Here is a 16,221-nt window from a genome sequence, read left to right on the forward strand (position 1 = left end):
CTTCACCACCCTATTGCCTGTATCCATGGGCTATGTATATCTATAATAATAAAAGTGTAATATGCTTATTAGGCTGGACAGCCAAATGACCTTCTGGATATCATACCGGTGATCCTTCCGGACGAAGCCTCAGCAGTGGGGGCTGAAGAAGACAGGCGAATGGTTAGGGGCGATCAGGCTGACAGGCGAGTGGTTAGGGATGATCAGGCAGGCAGGCAGGCAGGCAGAGGGGTTAAGGTTGATGGGGCAGGCAGGCAGGTGAGCGGTTAGGAACCAGTGGTCCCAGATTGTGAGAGGGATATCCAACTGCTGGCAGTCAGACATCCCCTGAGGGGTCCCGGAATGCACGAGGGTGCAGGCTGAGCTGAGGAACACCCCCTACCCCGTGCACGAATTCCGTGCACAGGGCCTCTAGTAAGAATATAAGTTCTTTGGTTTATCTCTTCTCATACCCCCATCCCCACATGGAAGTATGTCAGTTTGTTCCATACCTCAGATTGGGACAACATGAGAACATTATGTTAAGTGACATGAGCCAATCTGAGGAAGACAAATGTCATAGGATCTCACTTATTTGTGGAATCTCCTTGTCTTTTGGGGAGGAAATAGTGAAGTCTGGGGGAAAGTCGCTAGGAGCCCTAGACCTTTCAGGAAGCCAGGAGATCAAGTTCCCACTAGCGATTCGCTTCAGACTTGCCTGTTTTTACTGAGATTGCCTTCTTAATTTTTTTTGGCATCAGATTGAGCATTTGGGTGTGAGCAAGAATGTTTCTACATGAAATATTCTATAGTGAAAGAATCTCCACCACTTCCATTGTAACCTGCCTTCTCACGGATCTTTTTCATCATAAACAAGACCCCACAGTTGTAACCAAATTAATGTTTTCAGCTCTTCCACGGTGACTGGAATGAATGCTGACCTGTGCCTGGCTCAGTGGCCATTGGCAGCCAGAGAAAGTCAGGCCTGGTGGTGACTCAGCTGACACTGCAGCTGCACTTACAGTAAATGTGTTTTGCAATACTCTAGTATTTTTAAATAGTGGTGTGTTTTTTTTCTAAAAATCAAAATGTTTTACTTAAAATTTTTACTCTCTTTGGGTGGGCTCCTCACTATTTCTCTTCAAGAAAAGGAAATATCAAAGATTGAATATCAAATCAAGCCAGGTAAAAGAATCTCATCCCTTTGGCAATGAATTATCAGTACAGGAAAAGTCTGGTTTTACAGGAGGTGAAGTGCAAAGGACCTAAAGGCAGTGAGAAGAATGCATAATAATAATTGTTGTTATTTTTGCATTTTACTTGCATATTTACCTGAGGCTGGGCGTGGAATTAGGCAACGCTCTTCACACATCTAACTTTCTGTATTACCACAGTGAGCCTGAGGTGGATACTGTTACTGTCCCCATTTTATAGATGAGGAAACAAGCTCAGAGAGGTTGCCTTTCTCAGTGTCATCTAAGATAATAAATGGCACAACTTGAATTTCAACAGGTGTTCATGGTCTTTACCATAGTCTATTGCATTCTACTTACATTAGTAAAAGTTGACTAGAACGCAGGTAAGAATTCCACCAAACTTCTGTGTCGCATTTGGATAATATTGTAGCTAGAGGTTTGTGATCAGTTTTGCTGGCATCTCATTTTTAGAAAATCCTCTTAAAATAGAACAAATTTCTGGGATGGCAAGAAGAATGCTGTGTTATCTAGATACCTCTTCATATTAGACACACCTGAAAAAAAAATGGCAGGAGGATTGACTTAGAGACTTGAGGACTTGGGGAGCACATAGTATCTGGTCTCCCATAGGTAAGAAAATTAAACTTCACATTTTTAACATCCAAAGACATTTTTATGACACGTGACTGGAAGTTATATGTACAGTCAAAACAAGGGCTGATCGTGTGGTCATATTCTCTTCCAGAAAGCACTTAGAAACCCTTTATGCATGGGATGAAGTTTCTCCTGCTCCTTTTTAATGTTGAGGTGACTTTTATTTTTTCAAACTGTAAAACACATAGTTCAACTTGATTTCATAGTGAAATCATTCAGAAGCTCCTATCTGCATGATTGCAGCAGAAATAGACTAAACAAAAAAAAATGCAGTCAGTACAAATTGCTGTGGGTTATCTATACAGCAACAGCATGTGGTGAGAACCTGGAAGCTGCATCCACAGAATTTATGAGGCTTCCAGTAAATCAGCTCGGTTCAGTGTTTCAGACCTGTATCCAGCCCTGCTTGGCTGTCTAGACACAGCCTGAGATGAAGCTTCAAAAAATGGGTATAAATGAAGCAGCCAAAGCCACCAGAAGTCTTTGACCTTCTTCTAATGTTTCAACCAGATAATTATTTTCCCTCTCAAGAATTTGGCTATCCTTGGAAGGGGAAAAAAATCAAGATTTTTCCATGTGAAGAGCCCCTGAAAGAAAATACGCCGCAGAAAGGTCAGTGAGAATGGGCCAAAGCTGGATTCTTCAGATCTGCTTAGAGAATGTGGAAAGTCTGTACCCTTTCTGCTGTGTGTGCTGTCCAGCTGGCCGAGGGCTCTGTGGCCATTGGCCAGCTTTGCCCTCCCTGTACCTTTACATCTTAAAGGAGCTTGTGCTGTGCAGTGGAACTGCCTTGAATGGAAACCTAAATGGTAGCTAAAAGCTCTGGTACAGAGGTAATTAGATAGTTAAAAACTGATTTTGATTTTGTCAAGATAATATGTTGTAAGATAATCCATTACCCTTTCTGCTCTGTAGCAGAGATAGGATCTTTCAGACTTTCCAAAAATAAAACTTTCATACTTGGAAAGTATGTGCCCCACTTTTCATTAAAATGACACATTCTGTTTGTTGTCGTTCATCTCCTTAAACGTTTTTTATCTTACATTTTTGTAGAAAGTTAAGGATTCAATCAGAAATGGAAAAATAAAAAAGTGGTTTTAAAAATAAACATAGTCCAAGTTAATTCCATAGTTCTTTTGTTCGTTCACTCATTGACTCACTCGTTCAACAAACGTTTGTTTTAAGGAAGCCACAGCCTGTGGTAGGCCCAGGTTGAACCATTTGTTCTCTATGTGGTCCTGGGAAAGTCATCTAATCCCCCTAAATCTGTTTCTTCAACTGTCAGACAGCTCTCTTACCAACTTTGTAGGACTGCTATAAAGATAAATGAGAACGATTTTTTTTTAAGATGGTGAAAAATTAGAAGGTCTTCTTTTCCTCCTCTCCCTCTATTGTCATATCCAAGAAATCATACGGAGAGGGAGAGTCTCCAAAGCCCTAGAAATGTCAGTCAGCTTTTTAGTTCACTGTGGAGTGAACTAGGTTACAATTCTATAAGTGACCAGTGCGTGCTTTACCTTGATTAAGGAAAATGGGATAAACAGGAAGACAACAAAAAGAAACTTCTATAGTTCCTCACTGAACCAGCGTGAGAAATGTGGCTACGGCGCCCACCAGAAACCCAGATAGCCAGCCTTATTTGGGACCAATTCAAAGCATAAACTTACTTTCCCAAGTAATAATTTACAAATGGGAAAGTCCAGGTGGAAAATGTCTGATAATAAATATTTATTCAAGTTAAGCAGAGAGTTCCAGCTAAGTAATTGCTTAAGTGGAACAACAGTGAGTGCAAAAGTATCAAAAGAAAAAGATAAAAAGAGACCCTTAAAGAGATGTGAAAACAATAATTCAGAAATAATCTTCTAGGTTAGTATTTCTAGATAGTTTAGCAATTATCATGAGATAAAGTAAAGGAAAATAAAAGCTTCTCAATTCTTCAATAAGTCAAGTTATTGTTTTGTTTCTGAATTTCATATACTGTATACAAAAATGAATTAAAGGATTATTTAGAAAACTTAAAAATAATCATTTACAGTAGAACTGAAACTGCTAAAAAATATAGAAGCCAAAAAGGCAATTTACTTCTCACCCTCCACAAAGGAAACAGTAAAGTTTTCAAAATGTCAACTCTAAATCCCAGTATATGGCTATGGCAAAAAATAAACACGATTAAAACATCCCAGAATCTCCTGGGGGATAGAATGATGGGCATAAAAATGGTAGTCTTTGCCCTCATGTTTTTTATGGGCTAGTCGGGAAGACAGACATCATCAAAATTAATAAGTAAATGAGAAAGAAAAAGAAACTCACATTACATCAAAATCACCAGCTGTGATCAGTGCTATAAAGGAAAGTGAAATATGAAATAGAAACATTTATGGAAGAGGAGCTGACCTGCAGAAGTGTCAGAGAAGTAGTGTCTGAGGATGTGATGACGCAGCCAAAATTCCCAGGAAAGAGTTAGAGTTAACTGTGCAACCAGGGGAGGCAAGAGAGCTGCGGGGAGAGAGCAGTGCATTCAGAGACGTTGGGAGCAAGCATGGCCCATGGGAGAAGGTAAAAGGAGGCCAGTGTGGCCGCAGCAGAGAGGAGAGCAGAGTGTGAGAAGGAGCTGAAGAGGAAGGCCAGACCGCACAGGGCTCTGTAGGCAGCATAGGAAGCGTGGCCTTTTCTCAAACCCAGGTAGCTGTTAGAGTGTTTTACAGAGGGATAAAAATATCTACTCACACATTCAGGACATGATGAGGATTCGGTGAGAACAGATTTCATGCTTGGAGACCATTGAGGAGGTGATAATAAGATGGTTGTCAGTATACCGGCAATGAAAATGTAGGTGGTAAAATGGAAGAGGAGTATGAAAGAGTGGAAGGTGGCTAAGATACTCCCCAAAATTTCTGATTACACTGCTGCTGTGTGAAGTGGGAACACCAATGGGCAATTCGATCATACATGTCAATGGGTCTTTGAGATACTCAAGTGGAGAAGTCTATAGGCAGCGAGAATCTGGTGCAAATCTGCCCAGGAGATACAAGTATATGAACCATCTGGGTTCAGATGTAAGTTGAGACTCGCAGGCATGAATGAAAAAGAAGAAGAGAAAAAGATTGTTAATCTTGTACACTCTAGTATCTGTCTAAATTGGGTTTTGTTTTCTGGAAAGGTGAATGGAATACATATTAGTATCTTAAAAATAACTTAGATCCTCTAACTCTGTTTCTAGGAATATATTCTCAGAAAATAGTAAATGTGATAAAGGCTTATGGATAAAAATATTCATTTAAGCATTATTTATTATTTCAAAAAAAGAAAATTATTTGTCTAATATTAGGGGGAGATTAAGTAAATTACCATCCTATCTAATAAAGAGGTAATATGCAAATTGACCATCACTCCAACACACAAGATTGCCATCCCATGTGGTCAAAGATGGCCTCCCCCATGTGGACAAAAAATGGCCTACAGAGGAGGGCAGTTGTGGGCCATCAGGTCAGCAGGGGAGGGCAGTTTGGGGGGGACTAGGCCAGCAGGGGAGGGCAGTTTGGGGGGGACCAGGCCTGAAGGGAAGCAATTAGGGGTGACCAGGCTGGCAGGGGAGTGCAGTTGGGGGCAATCTGGCAAGCAGGGGAACAGTTATGTGCCGATCAGGCTAGAAGGGGAGTGGTTGGGAGCCAGTAGTCCCAGATTGTGAGAGGGATGTCCAACTGGGATTGAGTCTAAACTGATAGTTGGACATCCGCCGAGGGGTTCCAGATTGGAGAGGGTGCAGGCTGGGCTGAGGGACACACCACCTACCCCACCCCCAAACCGGGCTTCTAGTACATTTATATTAATTAATATTGTAATTATAATTGGATGTTTATAAAGATGTAATGGAATAAATAGATGACTGTGATATAATAGTAAGTGATAAAGAACACCAAATTGATAGAAATGGAGATAAAAACTCAACTGTGTGAAAAATGCAGAGAATAAGAATATAAGAAATAAGTTTATCTATAAACAATGAAAATAGGATGATTGTCCCAATTTTTACTTTCATATAGTTTCCATATTTTTTAATGGGCATGCATTATATCTTTTGTATTATTTTATTATTAGGAAAAGAAATATAAAATTACAATATTGCCCCAGTTACGAATATGATATGCACATAGACACTGGTTAACATTCTCTCCTTTTCACAATAGTGATCATTCTTGTGTTGTTTAATCTAGCATAGTATTTTTGGTATGGAAGATTACTGCTGTGCATTGTAAAGTTCTGTGAGTCACTTAGACTTGTAAAATAGTTTTATAAAATTGATCTGATTACCAGACAACAGCAAATGCTTTCCCCCTCAGAGTAACTCTCCTCCGTGGGAACCCACTTCATCCCAATGGAAGCATTTGGATTTTCATAACTTCTTGCTCAGCAATACAGACGACGGAATCCTTAATGGCAAGCTTTTTAAAAAAAATTATAGAATACATACATATAGGAATTCACTATTTTAAATAAAGCAAATTGGTGTGTGTTTTTTTTCCTTCCAGGGACTGAGATTCTCAACCATTTGGTCCGACATTTGTATCACTGTCTGCAGTAATAGAAAAAAATCCTTCTGAGTTTGGTTCAGAACTAAAAGCATGATCTTTTTTTAACTCCAGGAATGTATACAAAGACTATCGCTTCCTTGAGCTGGCCTGTGATTCGCAGGAGGACGTGGACAGCTGGAAGGCCTCTCTGCTAAGGGCTGGCGTCTATCCCGACAAATCTTTAGTAAGTGGGAGAAGTCTCTTATTTTTAACTTATTAACCAGTTTTAAGAAAACAGAATTCTACCTGCTATATTTTAGAGAAACTAGTTTGCCTTTGACCTAATTTGGCACAGTTTTAAGCAATACTTTGCTTATATTTTTCTCCACCAGATTTCTATTTTAAGAAGTTTATCAGTATATTTAGACTGAAAGAAAATGCCATACTCTACCATAAAACATAATATGTGTGTGTGTGTGTGTGTGTGTGTGTGTGTGTGTGTGTATCCTCAAACCAGGAGATAGTTTCTTTGTTGTAATTTAAATTTTCATTTTCCTTTATATGATACTCCACAGTTGTTACAGTATTAATACAAGCAGTTTATAGCATTCTTTATATAATCATAGCATATATATATATATATATATATATACATATACATATATATATACACATTTATATATATATATATCATTAATCATGACACACTTTCATATTCTTAAAAATGTACTTATTTTTATAAAAAGCCACCTTCTTTTATTATGTCTGTAGTACCTGTTCCAAAAGTATATCTGTTCAAACTCTGGTTAATGTCACTGTGAGTGTGAAGGAATAAAAAATATATAGCTATTCCCACTTATCTTTATTAATATACTTCAAGTGTCTCGAAGACACTTTTCTCATTCGAGTTAATAAACAGACCTTCTATTTGTGTTCTTTGGAAAATGTAATATTATACAGACAGGTCTGGATTTCAGCTTTGCAGAAGTCCAACCCAACACACGTCCACACACTGTTAAACAGACTCTGCACATGAGCGGCCCTCAGGGGTTCCCTGCTGTTCCCCACAAGGCACTGTACTATCCAGTGCCTCCCCAGAACTAAGTGCTGAGGCTTAGCCTTGGGGACTGAGTCCAGCTTGGCCACAGTGGTGCTTCCTGGGCTCTACATCAGTTTGTGGGACTGGCCACACACAGGTGGGGTTATTTCCAGGCCCCGAATAGGACAGAGTGAGTCTGAGATGTGGATGCCGTGTGGGACCATTGAAGGCACTCCGGGAACATTCAGACCTGACCACGTCCCTGAAGTCACAATGGAATGGAATGAAGTACTAGGATCAAGGATCAAGGATTTGTGCCAAAATGTTCTCCTCGCTGCTGTTACCTTAGCTCACACATACACCTCTTAATGCCATACCAACTTCCTTTCTCTGGTGAGCACCTAAAATGATGAATCCACACAATATGGCCTGTGTGCTCCAAATGGGGTGACAGCAGACCCTTTCCTGATGATGCCAGGCAGAGAGATGGAGATATATAATTTTCATAGTCATCCAGCTTTTACCAGTTGTGTATATACATATTTGCCTAGATAACTACCACTCTAAAGACCACATGTGAGAAAGCATTGGAAAAAAAATATTATTAATTCTAATCATTATTTATTACTCTTCCCTACCTATTGATGGTAGTGTGTTTAATTTCACAAGCATTCTATATTAAAAATTTATAAACATTCTATATTAATTTTGTAATCATTCATTTCATAAAAGCCTATTGAGTTCATGCTTTTTTCCAGGCACCCAGTCTAGGCACCAGGACACAGAGCTGAGCAGTGAGGTCCCACCCCCAAGGAACAGACAGTAATCAAGGCAGTGAATAACCGTATAACTGTAATGTGATGTAAGAGAGTGATAAGCTCTATAAAAATGCGGTAGATTAAAGGGCTAGCCGGAGCTATGAGGGCAGGTGAGCTTTATCTTAGGAAAGATGATCGGGGGAGCCCCTTGAGAGAGTGGACATTTGAGTAGGCTCATGGAGGAAAGGAGGGAGGAAACGATGGGGAAGTCTAGAAGAGTAATCGTGCAGAGGACTGGCATGGGCAAAGCCAGCACAGCATCTTAGAAGAGCAACAAAAATGTTGGTGTGTCTGGAACACACAGAGGAAGGCCAGGAGTGGTTGAGTTTCCAAGAGGAAGGTGGTCAGGGGCAGGTTGTGGTGAGCCTTTGAGGCTTAGTCTGAGTGAGATGGGACATCAGTAGAGGATTTCAAGCCAGATATGATTTGCATTTTTCAATATCATTACGACTGGGTCTGAGAAGAAGCAGTGGTGGGTTCGAGCACAGGCTTTAGTGTCTGGCTACCTATTGACATTCCAGACACTCTCGTACAAGCTATGAGATACTGGGCAGGTTACCTTTTTATGATTCCAGACTCCCGTTCCTAATGTGGAGATAATGGCTTGGTTGACAGGATTGAATGAGATAATGCAGGAAAAGCACTGAATAGAATGGTCACAAATAAGCACTCTATTTTTATTCATAATGATGATGATCATTTTATCACATATTACTTCCTTTATCAAGTAGATGAAAGAGCTAAAACACTGTGGATGTTATAATATAGCCCAGTGAGACTATATTATTTCTATCTCCCAGATATGCTCAGTTATATAAAATCTGTGTGTGTGTGTGTGTGTGTGTGTGTGTGTGTGTGTGTTTCTTCCTTACATGTACTGGTAACTGTAATGTTAGTGAAAATGTTTTCTTAAGTCATAATTTTGTTAATTCAGTTTATTTTATTTTTTCAGCTTATTTTAAATGCACTATGCATGTTTGCTATTTAAATAAATCACATAATGCTTCTCTTGTGAGGAATACACTGTCTTGGAAAAGCACAGTTACCTTCCCTTCCGTGAACTGTTTTTATAAATCTGAATTTTCACGTACCCATAGCTCTACACAAAGAAGCAGCTCAGTGAAATATTAGCTTGTCTTTTTTCACGGAATGCTCAATTTTAAGTAAATGTAGAGATTGAGCCAATCCTACACAATCTTTTTTGGTTCTTTTCACATGATTTTTATTTGTTTAGAAGCACACATTCTGCATAGTGGTTTGGGAGATTGGGACAAAGGGGGTTTTTACTACAAGCCAAAGACAAGGCAGGAAATTAAACTTGGCAGCTGGCCAGGGACGTTGCTTTTCTCAGTTTTCATCATAAACACTATTTGCATTCTTTATGCACCAGGTTACATTACATGATTGCTTGACTTTCAGCTGTTTAAATGGCTGCTTACTACTTAGAACAATCAGAGTAGAACCCTTGTCTAACCATCCCGTTTTTTTGACAAATAGACTTGGGGGAAGGGATACTTTCAGATGCGGTTATTTCTAATTTAGAAAGATTTGATGAAGACATCAGATTAAGCTAGTAAGAGATGCCTCTGTCTAAGTGGGTCATTTTGTTTTTGTATCATTAACCCATCAAGTCAACAGCTAGTCAGTCAGCTGCTACCCTACTAATAAAACTTTTATGTGTCATAATGGACATGAGTCTAGACTCAAAAAGCTCTGCTTTCTACAATTCTATTTTAACTGGAAAAAAATCTACACTGATTATTTTTTTTTATTTGTATAAGGTTTGGCTTCATTTAGATAAATAGCTATCACCCAAATTGGAATAAAATAATGTTTCAGACCAGTTTGATTTTCAACTAAGGTTGCACACTGTATTACATCATGCTTTTCCCCATCATATTTTTCTATCACATCCACATGATGGAATGTTTTTATGTCATTAATATCATAATATTCTGCTACTCTGTTTCTTCTGTCTCCTAGGTCATTTCTCTTGGAGTTTTCTAATTTTTTTTCTTTGTTTCCTGCCCTTTTACCCTCTTCTCCCATTTCCTACTCCCCTTCCTTCCTCCCCTTCATCCATCACTGTTGTGTTGGACTCTAGAGATTCACAGATTTTTTTTAAAGTTGTCATTCTTACTCTATGGGAGTTCCAAGTCTAGTGGAAGAGATAGAGGCAAAGAAATAATTACCCTACAATGTGATGAACTACAGTGGATATCTGAATATACTGCCACAGCCCAACTGTACCTCCCCCATGTGCACTTTTTAATTAGCTTCAGTCCCTTGATCTTTCTGGATCCAAAGCAAAACGCAGGCTCCTTGTGTGAGCAGTGTCATTGTGATCCTAAGGTGGAAATGAGGAGTCCTGGCTTCAGTTACCCACGGTGCCACTGATCTACCCCCACAACCCACATACAACCTCTCTGAGTCACAAGGTAGCATTCTTTCTGAGCAGCCGCAATATTATAAAAATATATTTAAACCTGGCCTTAGCTAATCTGGCTTAGTGGATAGAGCATCGGCCTGTAGACTGAAGGGTCCCTGGTTTAATTCTGGACAAGGGCACATGCCTACTTTTTGGGCTCAATTCCCAGTAGGGGGTGTGCAGGAAGCCGGATCTGGGGGTGGGGCTTTCAGCCAACCCTCCCATGGCACCTCCCCCTGGATGGCCCTGCCCCTGATCACCCTCCCACCCCAATAGGGGGCTGGACAACTTCATGCAGCGCCTCCCCCTGCTTGGCTCCACCCAAGATCAGTCCCCCCAACTCCAATCAGGGGCAGGGCCGGCCAGATAACTGCCTGCAGCCTCTCTTCCAGGCTGCTGGCCCCCAATCTCCCACCCTCCATCCCATTGGGGGGCAGGGCCCTCCAGCCAATCTAACACCATCTCCTCCTCCCAACAGGTCCAGCCCTGATTCACCCTGATTGGGGCCAGGCCGTCTGGACCCCACCCGTGCATGAATTTGTGCACTGGGCCTCTAATATGTGTGTGTGTGTGTGTGTGTGTGTGTGTGTGTGTGTGTGTGTGTGTTAAAGTTGAATTTGGGTTTAGCAGAATTTTATTTATTTTATTTCTATTTTCTTTGGCCATTACACTGAAATTAAGATCACTATAAAATATTATATCAAAGAAATGTTTAGGATTTTATACATTTTCAAATTAGCTTTTTAAAAAATAATTAGGCTGAGATAAAATGTATGTGTGTATATCAATAGTTACAGGCTACAATTAAAGCATTTTTACAAGACTATTTACAGACGCATGTACATAAACTTTTCCTGTAAGTTTGAATACAAACAAATGTGAATTTGATTAAATATCTAAAGAACATGATATAGCAAATGCCTGATGTTTCTGGCACAGTTTTGTCAGCCCAGAGCATGACTTAAATTAGACATGAACAGTAGGAATTCTGAATTCTTCGAAGCATTTTGTGTGAGTGAAGAGAGGTAGACATTAAGTCAAATCCACTCACATTTTAATCTCTACCCTTCCAATTATTAGCTGTGTGCCTTAGGCAACTTATTTAACTATCCAATTGTTTATTCTTTTTAAAACTCAAAGTAATAATAACTTCCTCAAGTGATTTGATCAGATTAAGTGAAGGCAGTTACGGATCACATTGAGCTCAGTGCCTGGAACTGGGTGTGTGTGTTCATTGCCATGTACATTATTGTTGAAAATCATTACTGTGCTCATGAAGCTGTATCTTCCTGTTTAGTAGTTCCCTTTTATTGGAAACTACCGTTGGCATTGGGCGTTGGAGGGAGAATTTCCCCAACTGTTGGCTGAGGAAGTCAACTTGCTTAGGTGGGTCCTGGGGTTTTGCTGCCCCGTGGACAACCCAGCTCAAAGCTCCATCAGTCAGGGTTGAGCCAAAGAGGCTGTTGGGAAACGAGGATTCATAAGCCTGCCCTCAGAGGCTGACCTGCTGGTTCTCTGGAGGAAGCAGACCCCATATCCATGAAGGCCTTGGAAAGAAATTTGTTGTAGATTCATTTCCGCATGTTGTTAGGTCATATACCTCAGGACTTTTTATGAGGTTTCTATTAGCTATATGGATAGGTGGTTCTGTCATATGGTGTATGCTTTTTCTTAAGAGATGAAAATTGGCAGTAGAAAGTGGAATGCCCTGGAATTTCATTATACCTCTGTATTGAAAACTCTCCAAGTCATAATGCTTTTGGGACTGCTTTGGAGGTTGAAATCATACTGTAATGAAGTCTACTTGGGACTTCAGAAATTCCTTTTGAATAACCTCCAAAACGGAACCATCCTTTGTGACAAATGACAGTTAGGGTAGAGATCTCTTTATCTTTCCAGGGGAAGAAGAATGGCCACAGACCTCCGTAAATATTGATTAATGTGGTGAGGACCACTCACAGGAGTTTATTCAGCTGACGAATGATACAAGACTAACAATGCCCCCCATAGCACTGCCACACCTCCCTTTATCCTTAGCTGGATCGGTGCTTGGAGCAGCTACCTGACCAGTTCTTAGTTATTCCTTAATCGAGGCACCTTCAAGGGATCCAAACACCGAGCCTTCAGTTTCCCACTCCAGTCCTGCTCCACCTCTCCCAGCATAGATAGCAGGGAAATGATCGAGGAAACAAGAAAAGACCGAGCCCCTCCACGTCCTCCACTCGTACGTTTCTTCCCTTTAGGGATTAAGGCCCCTACTCTGTGACATCGCTGTTGCCACTACAAACAGAACCATCTGCATGGAGCAGGAAGCCAGTCAGTCATTCCCTAACGTGCAGAAAAACTTGGTGGGACTCCTGAAACTGATTTGCTAGATCAAAGCTGCACGGCTGTGGAATGCAATAAATTCCATCTGCTGGAGGAATTTGCAGCAATATTGCACTGCTTCGTAGAACCGGAGTCCCATTATTCTCTAAAATAGAAGTTTTCTCCTGTTAAAATTCCCTGTGGGGAGCTTTACTGCCTTCTTGAACAGTTGGCATATTTTTCACTAAAGACTCCTTCCCCCCTCCATTCATTCTTGTGTCCTTATTTTTGTCTCACATAAGTCAGTGCTGAGAACAGTTCTATCACGGCTACCCATAATGCCAAGAAGCTCCTTTACAGTTTTATCAGTGTCTTTACATTTCTGTTTTTATTAAAGATGATGTCTGTGAAACCCCTTAAATTGGACATTTCCACCAAGTCACCAATTGGCATTATTTTCACACACAAAAAAAACAAAAAACAAAAAAAAACGCTCTCCTGCAATCCTTGCCTAACCCTCTCTCCAGAAAACTTCTAAAGGTGTGATTTCCCCTCCACATCCACTCTTAGAACCAAAAGCCAGATCTCCAGCCCAACCTGTAACTCCACCCCATGCTTTGTCCCCTGCACAGAATCATGACTTTTCCCAACCACTGTCTTGGTCTCAGCCTCTCAGCTCAAAATTCCTCCTGGGCCCTTTGTGAGAAGAGCTCAGATCTGTTCCCTGCCCTTCCCATCACATCTCTCTCACGGGATCTGACCTTGTGAGGACTCAGGCTGCCCTGGGACTAATGAATCACCGCTCTATTTTTTTAAGCCATATGTGAGTTAAATTGTTTGGTATAAATCATACTCTTGCAGCTCTAGTTGAAACAGGAGACCCATTTTCCTACTGCCTGTCCCTGGCTGCTGCTCTGTGTCTCTCTCTATTCAGTGTCCCCTATAGAAATAACTGCATTTTGGGGACAAACTCTTGAATGTGGACCAGTGTTTATCTTGGGCCACATCCCCACTCTACAGTGAGCGCTTCCTGGGCCTGACCCAAGACAAAGCTCGTAATTTACAAAATAAAAGAATGGTACAGAAGGAGGTCAGACGTGGCCTGCTTACCCTGTTTCCCCAGAACCACCCACTCATTCCTTCTGCTTTCTTTGCCTTTTTTTTTTTTTTTCCACCTTCTCTGAAACCAAGGATGCAGTGTTTGTTTAAAAACGCATTGACTGCTGAAATTTTCCACTGCTTGGCATGTTGGAGGAGGGGCTGTCAGGAAAGGGCAATTCGACATACTAAATACTTTGCCTTTCATGCTAACAGTTCACTCCTTACCCATGGAAACCCATGCTTTTTGGCCAGGTTCCCACACTCCAAGTATCTCGAGTAGCAAGAAAGGGGGAAAATATCTGCCTTAACTTTCCGCTGTTATAAATGTGTGATTTCATTTCATCTAAGTAGATCCTTTGACTTGTCCTTGAGCTCTGGGTGTTGTGTACGTACGTATTGGATGTGAGTGACCAGTTAAATTAACTTATTTTGATTTTGCTTTAGCTCAGAAATGACCTCAGAGTTTTAACATAAATTCATGATTAACCTATTTCTTTTTTGTTTTGTGTTTTGTTTTTTGTTTTTGTTTTTGTTTTTTCCTTGCTGCTACACGTACAGGGGAACAGCAAAGTAAGTTCTTTGTCCTGCGGCAGCTCCTCTTTCTCTACTCCCCTTCTGCATGCATCTTGGCACGTGTGTTTTTATGCACGTTAAAATGACTGTCGTTTGTGACCGTACACAAATGACACAGGGTGTGCACATGCTGAGGGCAGCATGCATTTGGACTCCCACAGCGGCTGTGCTGGTTTGACCTTTGGGTAGGGAAATTGGTCCTTCCGAACCAGTTATTGGGCATTGATATCGTAAGGGAAAAGATGGACACTGAGAGAGGAAAGGTTCTGAAGATTGAATAATGAGGACCCTTTGGCAGGAAGGGCACAAAATCTGCTACAACTCAGTGCGGCTGAAGTTTTGAACCCCAAATCAAAACTCCCCTGTTCCTGTGCAGTTATAAAAACCCCAAATTGGAATCGTCAATAGCGGGATGGCTGGCTTAGCTGGTGCAGACTGAGTTAGATCAGCGCTCTGCCTTTGAAGGTGCCTTAAAATGGATGGAGGAGTGTGGGGTCAACATTTGACTTGGCTTCTGCGCCCTTGATGTGTTCCAGCTGGAGGGAGGTGGAGGGTGTGGGGAGCGGAGGGGGACTGAAACGTGCATGATAGATTTGTGAGACCGGCAACATGCACAAATGGTGGACCTTCTCATAATATTGTTGTTATAATAAACAAAGGAGCCATTTAGTCGTCCGTAGGGCTGCTAGCTTGTTTAAACTTTTAATTCAGGTTTTCCAAAAGGTAAGAACTACTTTGCACCGATATTAATTATATAATAGTCATGTAGTTGGGAAGATGGTCTTAACTTTAGTGGGGTGATTGTTTTTTATTTTGTTCTAATGAGACTTCTTAGGGCTTCCTCCCACCAGGTGGCCCACTTAAAAAGGGCCTCATTGAATACAATAAGAATTGAAAAGAATCTGCTCCAGAAGGGTCTGCCCGCATATTTAAACCAGCTGGAATTCATCAAAATTGCTATTCATAAGCCATACATACAGAATGTAAAACAAATGTGGGAAACCTTGCAGTTTAATTGGATGGAATGTGCTATTATGGAATAAGTTGACGTAGATGGTATTGAAAAATGTGTCACTTTATAAATTTATACCAAGTAATAATATTTAATGAAGTTAAAAATAATACAAGAAACGTACAAGACAGGCATTTGTGAAGGAGCAAAGGGGTAAACGCAACCCACTGAGAGTTCACTCTTTTAAAACAGCAGGTAAGTTATGAAATTGATGAAAGATTTATTACTCAAAGTGAGGGGTACTATTTTTCATAGTATGACTATTAGGAAAAAAAAACCAGTTGGATGAAACGTAAAAGCTGATTTTTCAGTTCTTATACCAGATAACGTATTTCAGTGTTTGAATAGAGAGGATGTCTGATTCTGATCACTTACACTGCAGTACACTGCCATGTGCTGTGTCTACACTGTGTTGAGTCTGTGTCTATACTGCCATGTGCTGTGTCTACACTGTGTTGAGTCTGTGTCCACACTGCACTGAGTCTGCATCCACACTACCATGTGCACATTCTACACTGTCATGTGCTACATCCCTTGTTTGTTCATTAATTACCTGAGCTCATTTGAGTGTGCTTACAATAGGACTGTGCATGTATGGGGCAG

The 16,221-nt window shown here is 40.7% G+C and overlaps 1 protein-coding gene across 7 annotated transcripts in view; it reads left to right on the top strand.

Moving 5' to 3' along the window:
• The window catches only part of DNM3 (dynamin 3), a 359,120-nt gene that overhangs the window by 272,078 nt on the left and 70,821 nt on the right, over positions 1–16,221 (top strand). For all 7 annotated transcript variants that reach the window (XM_084865979.1, XM_084865978.1, XM_084865975.1 and 4 more), the window contains one exon: positions 6,473–6,584. In XM_084865979.1, the coding sequence (XP_084722105.1) occupies positions 6,473–6,584 (112 nt within the window). The remainder of the gene's footprint in view (positions 1–6,472; positions 6,585–16,221) is intronic.

This window comes from Pipistrellus hanaki (assembly GCF_964339955.1).
Source record: "Pipistrellus hanaki genome assembly, chromosome: 18".
In the NCBI taxonomy this organism is placed as follows: domain Eukaryota; kingdom Metazoa; phylum Chordata; class Mammalia; order Chiroptera; family Vespertilionidae; genus Pipistrellus; species Pipistrellus hanaki.